The sequence below is a fragment of the Ostrea edulis genome, chromosome 2 (assembly GCF_947568905.1).
Source record: "Ostrea edulis chromosome 2, xbOstEdul1.1, whole genome shotgun sequence".
Classification (NCBI taxonomy): Eukaryota; Metazoa; Mollusca; class Bivalvia; order Ostreida; family Ostreidae; genus Ostrea; species Ostrea edulis.
In genome coordinates this window covers 86742611-86751968 of record NC_079165.1, presented here as the reverse complement: position 1 = coordinate 86751968, position 9358 = coordinate 86742611, and the positions used below count along the sequence as shown (strand labels likewise).

The 9358-nt window shown below is 40.7% G+C and overlaps 1 protein-coding gene across 1 annotated transcript in view; it reads left to right on the top strand.

The window, feature by feature from the left end:
* The window catches only part of LOC125678869 (uncharacterized), a 12681-nt gene extending 3957 nt beyond the window's left edge, over positions 1 to 8724 (top strand). Inside the window, exons 3-5 of the mRNA XM_048917629.2 lie at positions 1394 to 1618; positions 8012 to 8165; positions 8257 to 8724. Of these exons, the coding sequence (XP_048773586.1) occupies positions 1394 to 1618; positions 8012 to 8165; positions 8257 to 8686 (809 nt within the window). The 3' untranslated portion in view covers positions 8687 to 8724. The remainder of the gene's footprint in view (positions 1 to 1393; positions 1619 to 8011; positions 8166 to 8256) is intronic.
* Positions 8725 to 9358: the final 634 nt, after the last annotated feature.

Genomic DNA, 9358 nt, shown 5'->3' with positions numbered 1-9358 from the left:
AGTGATATAGAACTCGATATTTCAATGATTAGTGATATAGAACTCAATATTTCAATGATTGTGATATAGGACTCGATATTTCAATGATTGTGATATAGGACTCGATATTTCGATTATTAGTGATATAGAACTCTATATGTCAATGATTCAATTGTTATTGATATAGGACTCAATATTTCGATGATAAGTGATATAGAACTCGATATTTCAATGATGATTAGTGATATAGAACTCGATATTTCAATGATGATTAGTGATATAGAACTCGATATTTCAATGATTAGTGATATAGAACTCGATATTTCAATGATTAGTGATATAGAACTCGATATTTCAATGATGATTAGTGATATAGAACTCGATATTTCAATGATTAGTGATATAGAACTCGATATTTCAAAGATGATTAGTGATATAGAATTCGATATTGCAATGAATAGTGATGTAAATTAGTTGGTTATATATTGTTTAACGTCCCTCTCGAGAATTTTTCACTCATATAGAGACGTCACCATTGCCGGTGAAGGACTGCAAAATTTAGGTCTATGCTCGGCGCTTATGGCCTTTGAGCAGGAATGGATCTTTATCGTGCCACACCTGCTGTGACACGGGGTTTCAGTTTTTGCGGTCTCATCCGAAGGACCGGCCTATTTAGTCGCCTCTTACGACAAGCAAGGAGTACAGAAGACCTATTCTAATCCGGATCCCCGCGGGATAGTGATGTAGACCTCGATATTTCAATAATGATAAATGATAAAGGACTTGATATTCAAATGACTAGTGATGTAGAACTCGATATTTCAATATTGACTAGAGATGTAGAACTCGATATTTCAATGATATCTCGATGAAAAGTGATGTAGGACTCGATATTTCAATGATTAGTGATGTAGGACTCGATATTTCAATGATGAAAAGTGATGTATATAGGACTCGATATTTCAATGATGAAAAGGGATGTAGGACTCGATTATTCAATTATTAGTGATGTAGAACTCCATATTTCAATGATGAAAAGTTATGTAGGACTCGATATTTCAATGTTTAGTGATGAAGAACTCGATATTTCAATGGTGACTCGATAATTAGTTCAATGATGACTCAATATTTCAATAATCAGTGATATAGAACTCGTTGTTACAATAATCAGTGATATAAAACTCGTTGTTACAATGATCAGTGATGTGGGACGCGTTGTTACAATGATCAGTGATGTGGGACGCGTTGTTATAATGATCAGTGATGTGGGACGCGTTGTTACATTGATCAGTGATGTGGGACGCGTTGTTACAATGATCAGTGATGTGGGACGCGTTGTTACAATGATCAGTGATGCAGGACTCCATATCTGGATGTACGATTCGTTTCAAATGCAACTGTTTTCTCATTCCAGCGGCTCATTTCGACCACGGAAAGACAGTTGGTCACGTGAATAGTCACACTGTGCGGGAGGAATCCGGTCTGTGTGCCAGCAGACGACACACCAACATTCTGTATACCCATAATGACTCCGGTGATAGCGCGCGCTTTTACGCCCTCGATGCCAGTACAGGTCATTTACAGGCGACCCTGACCGTGGAGGGGGCAACAAGTCACGACTGGGAGGATATAGCGTGCGGTGAGTATATACACCTGCATGGAACACCCCGGTAAAGATATAATGGTGAGTATGTATACCTTTATGGAGCACCCCGGTAAAGAGATATATTGGTGAGCATGTACCCCTGTGGAACACCTCAGTAAAGAGATATATTGGTGAGTATGTACACCTGTATGGAACACCCCGGTAAAGAGATATATTGGTGAGTATGTATACATTTATGGAGCACCCCGGTAAAGAGATATAATGGTGAGTATGTACACCTGTATGGAACTCCTCGGTAAAGAGATGTATTGGTGAGCATGTACCCCTGTGGAACACCTCGGTAAAGAGATATATTGGTGAGTATGTACACCTGTATGGAATACCCCGGTAAAGAGATATATTGGTGAGTATGTACACCTGTATGGAACAGCCCGGTAAAGAGATATAATGGCGAGTATGTACACCTGTATGGAACACCTCGGTAAAGAGATATATTGGTGAGTATATACCCCTATATGGAACACCTCGGTAAAGAGATATAATGTTGAGTATGTACACCTGTATGGAACGTCTCGGTAAAGAGATATATTGGTAAGTATGTACACCTGTATAGAGCACCCCGGTAAAGAGATATATTGGTGAGTATGGAACACCCCGGTAAAGAGATATATTGGTGAGTATGTACCCCTGTGGAACACCTCGGTAAAGATATATTGGTGAGTATATACACCTGTTGGAACACCCCGGTAAAGAGATATATTGGTGAGTATGTACTCCTGTGGAACACCCCGGTAAAGATATATATTGGTGAGTATGTACACCTGTATGGAACACCCCGTTAAAGAGATATATTGGTGAGTATGTACCCCTGTATGGAACACCTCGGTAAAGACGTATATTGGTGAGTATGTACACCTGTATGGAACACCCCGGTAAAGAGATATAATGGTGAGTATGTACACCTGTATGGAACACCCCGGTAAAGAGACCTACGGTGAACGCAGATTCGACAAGGCTGCATCCACACTCTGGAACAATCTGCCTAGCCAGCTCAGAAACGCCAAAAATCTTGAATGTTTTAAACGTCTGTTAAAAATTCATCTTTTCTGTCAATCCTATAACCTTTAAATAGATATGTATTGTTAAATTTAATGAAGTTTGGGCACATTTGTGTTTTAGTTTCCTTTGAGTAGTTTTACTTGTTTGTTTTTCATATATTTAGGACGTTGTATGCTTGCATCATATTTTATAGTTTAAATTGTCTTGATTTGTACTTTTTATCCATTATGACATAATGTTGCATTCATGCTTATATGTGTAAGGATTATTCGTTGTGTATTCTATGGTTTTTCTTTTAATTATCAATTGTAAATTTTAGTATGTTGTACAGTGCTATAGAGTATTTTTAGATAAGGCGCTATATAAGTTTATTTATTATTATTATATAATGGTGAGTATGTACACCTGTATGGAACACCCCGGTAAAGAGTTATCAAACCTGTATGGAACGCCTTGTTAAAGAGGTATATTGGTGAGTATGTACACCTGTATAGAACGCCTCGGTAAAGAGTATATACACCTGCATCGAACGCCTCGGTAAACATCATGTACACCTGTATGGAACGCCTCGATAAAGAGATATATTGGTGAGTATGTACACCTGTATGGAATACCCCGGTAAAGAGATATATTGGTGAGTATGTACCCCTGTATGGAACACCTCGGTAAAGAGATATAATGGCGAGTGTGTACCCCTGTGTGGAACACATCGGTAAAGAGATGTATTGGTGAGTATGTGCACCTGTATGGAAAACCCCGGTAAAGAAATATATCGGTGAGTATGTACACCTGTATGGAACACCTCGGTAAAGAGATATAATGGTGAGTATGTACACCTGTATGGAACACCCCGGTAAAGAGATATATTTGTGAGTATGTACCCCTTTGGAACACCTCGGTAAAGAGATATATTGGTGAGTGTACACCTGTATGGAGCACCCCGGTAAAGAGATATAATGGTGTGTATGTACACCTGTATGGAACTCCTCGGTAAAGAGATATATTGGTGAGCATGTACCCCTGTGGAACAACTCGGTAAAGAGATATATTGGTGAGTATGTACGCCTGTATGGAACACCCCGGTAAAGAGATATATTGGTGAGTATGTATACCTTTATGGAGCACCCCGGTAAAGAGATATAATGGTGAGTATGTAGACCTCTATGGAACTCCTCGGTAAAGAGATGTATTGGTGAACATGTACCCCTGCGGAACACCTCGGTAAAGAGATATATTGGTGAGTATGTACCCCTGTATGGAACACCCCGGTAAAGAGATATAATGGCGAGTATGTACACCTGTATGGAACACCTCGGTAAAGAGATATATTGGTGAGTATATACCCCTGTGTGGAACACCTCGGTAAAGAGATATAATGGTGAGTATGTGCACCTGTATGGAACATCCCGGTAAAGAGTATATACACCTGTATGGAACGCCTCGGTAAAGAGGTATACTGGTAAGTATGTACACCTGTATGGAACACCCCAGTAAAGAGATATATTGGTGAGTATGTACACCTGTATGGAACACCCCGGTAAAGAGATATATTGGTGAGTATGTACCCCTGTATGGAACACCTCGGTAAAGAGGTATATTGGTGAGTATGTACACCTGTATGGAACACCTCGGTAAAGAGTTATTAAACCTATATGGGACGCCTTGTTAAAGAGGTGTATTGGTGAGTATGTACAGCTATATGGAACGTCTCGGTAAAGAGTATATACACCTGCATCGAACGCCTCGGTAAACAGCATGTACACCTGTATGGAACGCCTCGGTAAAGAGATATAATAGTGAGTATGTGCACCTGTTGGAACACCCCGGTAAAGAGATATATTGGTGAGTATGTACCCCTGTATGGAACACTTCGGTAAAGAGATATAATGGTGAGTATGTACACCTGTATGGAACACCCCGGTAAAGTTATTAAACCTGTATGGAAGACCTTGTTAAAGAGGTATATTAGTGAGTATGTACACCTGTACGTAACGCCTCGGTAAAGAGTATATACATCTGCATCGAATGCCTCGGTAAACAGCATGTACACCTGTATGGAACGCCTCGGTAAAGAGATATAATGGTGGGTATGTACACCTGTATGGAACATCCCGGTAAAGAGATATATTGGTGAGTATGTACCCCTGTATGGAACACCTCGGTAAAGAGATATAATGGTGAGTATGTACCCCTGTGGAACACCCCGGTAAAGAGATATATTGGTGAGTATGTACCCCTGTATGGAACACCTCGGTAAAGAGATATAGTGGCGAATATGTACCCCTGTATGGAACACCTCGGTAAAGAGATATAATGGTGAGTATGTACACCTGTATGGAACACCCCGGTAAAGAGTTATTAAACCTGTATGGAACGCCTTGTTAAAGAGGTGTATTGGTGAGTATGTACAGCTGTATAGAACGCCTCGGTAAAGAGTATATACACCTGCATCGAACGCCTCGGTAAACATCATGTACACCTGTATGGAACGCCTCGATAAAGAGATATATTGGTGAGTATGTACACCTGTATGGAATACCCCGGTAAAGAGATATATTGGTGAGTATGTACCCCTGTGTGGAACACCTCGGTAAAGAGATATAATGGCGAGTGTGTACCCCTGTGTGGAACACATCGGTAAAGAGATGTATTGGTGAGTATGTGCACCTGTATGGAACACCCCGGTAAAGAAATATATCGGTGAGTATGTACACCTGTATGGAACACCTCGGTAAAGAGATATAATGGTGAGTATGTACACCTGTATGGAACACCCCGGTAAAGAGATATATTTGTGAGTATGTACCCCTTTGGAACACCTCGGTAAAGAGATATATTGGTGAGTGTACACCTGTATGGAGCACCCCGGTAAAGAGATATAATGGTGTGTATGTACACCTGTATGGAACTCCTCGGTAAAGAGATATATTGGTGAGCATGTACCCCTGTGGAACAACTCGGTAAAGAGATATATTGGTGAGTATGTACGCCTGTATGGAACACCCCTGTAAAGAGATATATTGGTGAGTATGTATACCTTTATGGAGCACCCCGGTAAAGAGATATAATGGTGAGTATGTAGACCTCTATGGAACTCCTCGGTAAAGAGATGTATTGGTGAGTATGTACCCCTGTATGGAACACCCCGGTAAAGAGATATATTGGTGAGTATATACCCCTGTGTGGAACACCTCGGTAAAGAAATATAATGGTGAGTATGTGCACCTGTATGGAACATCCCGGTAAAGAGTATATACACCTGTATGGAACGCCTCGGTAAAGAGGTATACTGGTAAGTATGTACACCTGTATGGAACACCCCAGTAAAGAGATATATTGGTGAGTATGTACACCTGTATGGAACACCCCGGTAAAGAGATATATTGGTGAGTATGTACCCCTGTATGGAACACCTCGGTAAAGAGGTATATTGGTGAGTATGTACACCTGTATGGAACACCCCGGTAAAGAGTTATTAAACCTATATGGGACGCCTTGTTAAAGAGGTGTATTGGTGAGTATGTACAGCTATATGGAACGTCTCGGTAAAGAGTATATACACCTGCATCGAACGCCTCGGTAAACAGCATGTACACCTGTATGGAACGCCTCGGTAAAGAGATATAATGGTGGATATGTACCCCTTTATGGAACACCTCGGTAAAGAGATATAATGGTGAGTATGTGCACCTGTTGGAACACCCCGGTAAAGAGATATATTGGTGAGTATGTACCCCTGTATGGAACACTTCGGTAAAGAGATATAATGGTGAGTATGTACACCTGTATGGAACACCCCGGTAAAGAGAAATATTGGTGAGTATGTACCCCTGTATGGGACACTTCGGTAAAGAGATATAATGGCGAGTATATACCCCTGTGTGGAACACCTCGGTAAAGAGATATATTGGTGAGGATGTACCCTTGTATGGAACACCTCGGTAAAGAGATATATTGGTGAGGATGTACCCTTGTATGGAACACCTCGGTAAAGAGATATGATGGTGAGTATGAACACTTGTATGGAACACCCCGGTAAAGAGTTATTAAACCTGTATGGAACGCCTTGTTAAAGAGATATATTGGTGAGTATGTACAATTGTATGGGACAGTTCGGTAAAGAGATATAATGGTGAGTATGTACACCTGTATGGAACACCCCGGTAAAAAAATATAATGGTGAGTATGTACCCCTGTATGGAACACCTCGGTAAAGAGATATAATGGTGAGGATGTACACCTGTATGGAACACCCCGGTAAAGAGATATATTGGTGAGTATGTACCCTGTATGGAACACCCCGGTAAAGAGATATATTGGTGAGTATGTACACCTGTATGGAACACCCCGTTAAGGAGTTATTAAACCTGTATGGAACGCCTTGTTAAAGAGGTATATTAGTGAGTATGTACACCTGTATGTAACGCCTCGATAAAGAGATATATTGGTGAGTATGTACCCCTGTATGGAACACTCCGGTAAAGAGATATAATGGTGAGTATGTACCCCTGTATGGAACACCTCGGTAATGAGATATAATGGTGAGTATGTACACCTGTATGGAACACCTCGGTAATGAGATATAATGGTGAGTATGTACACCTGTATGGAACACCCCGGTAAAGAGATATATTGGTGAGTATGTACCCCTGTATGGAACACCCCGGTAAAGAGTTATTAAACCTGTATGGAACGCCTTGTTAAAGAGGTATATTAGTGAGTATGTACACCTGTATGTAACGCCTCGGTAAAGAGTATATACACCCGCATCGAATGCCTCGGTAAACAGCATGTACACCTGTATGGAACGCCTCGGTAAAGAGATATAATGGTAGGTATGTACACCTGTATGGAACACCCCGGTAAAGAGATATAATGGTGAGTATGTACACTTGTATAGAACACCTCGGTAAAGAGATATAATGGTGAGTATGTACACCTGCATGGAACGCCTCGGTAAAGAGATATAATGGTGAGTATGTACATCTGTATGGAACGCCTCGGTAAAGAGATATAATGGTGAGTATGTACACCTGTATAGAACAACTCGGTAAAGACATATTATTCATTTTTGATAACTGCTACTACAGTTTTCATTGTTGCATGATTGCAGTCTGAAGATATAACGACTGTATCTTCGCCACAGAGCATTAACACGTCAAAATATAGTACCACATGAAATCAACTTATGTTCGCATGCAAGAAGTTCGCAAGAACCTCGTTGCCAAGAATATTTCTTGCCGTGAATCAGTCCTTTTATGTTCATGTTAAGTTGTTGCTCCATACAAGAGAATTCCCAGCCTGTTACGACGCCCCCATACACAAACATTACTTGATCCGCCACTAAATAGTATTTTTGTTCTGCAGGTCCCTGCGTGTTTGGGCACAGTGGGTGGTGTGTTTACATTGGTGATATTGGTGGAAATACCGGAAGTGGGGGAGAAAACAAGATTTTCATGGTGCGGGAACCACCCAGTATCCGTACCAGATCTCTTCAAGTATTAGAAACGCTAAGATTTACGTAAGCATTGGTAGATAAAGCAGGTTCACAGAACAGTGCAAAGTTAACGCAAAATTTATCTTCTTAATTTTCTCAATCCATTATTTTCAAGCTGGGATGAACACAACGCCGAGACACTGATGGTAGATCCACAAGGAGAGCTATACATTATTTCTAAAGTCGACGGAGGGAGAGGGAAATTATATCACATCCCTAAAGACGCGTGGGCGGAGTCGTCCCATCGGTACCACCTGACAGGAGGACGGGAGATGCCAACTCCTGATCACGGACGAGGACCGGTAGCCGGCGACATCTCGCCGGACGGACGGGAAGTACTGGTCAAGACCTATCACAAAATATTTTACTGGAATGTTGGGGACAGCCGTGACTATATGAGGACCTTAATGAGCACCCCTAAACAGGTCCCGTACATCAGCGAACACCAGGGCGAGTCTGTCTGTTGGGAGTCTAATGGAAGTGGTTACTACACCATTAGTGAAGGCACATCAGAAGCACTCCATTACTACAAGCGATTGTCATGAGAATAATTAGGTTATCAAATAATATATAATTCATTTCCTTTATGTTTTAAGTTTTTTTTTAAACTGGAAGAAATATAAGTGTGAAATTATGTCCCCGTTTGCGTTGTAAAAAGCATAGGCCTAAAATTTGCATAAGTGTGAAATTATGTCCCCGTTTGCGTTGTAAAACGCATAGGCCTAAAATTTGCAGCTTTTCGCCGGCAATGGTGACGTCTCCATATGAGTGAAACATTTTCTAGTGGGACATTAAACAATATACAGTCAATGAATCATTCCTGTGATACTGCACATTACGAATTAAAATGATAAATATTAATTGTCTACATCGTTAACAAGAATGATACACCAACAGACTAAATTGAGAAGAGAAATCTCTAAATGTGGAAGTGTACTGAAATTACAGTGTTATATGGCTATTTTATCCTCAGCATATCTGATAGGGATACAGACGCCGGTGTAGAGAGTTCGTATCTGATAGGAATACAGACGCCGGTGTAGAAAGTTCGTATCTGATAAGAATACAGACGCCGGTGTAGAGAGTTCGTATCTGATAGGAATACAGTTGGCGATGTAGAGTTCGTATCATCATCACATCGGGATGAGAATAGATATATTTTCAAAATTACAGAAATTCGGAAAAATTAAAAGAGAAAATTACAAAACAACGTGATT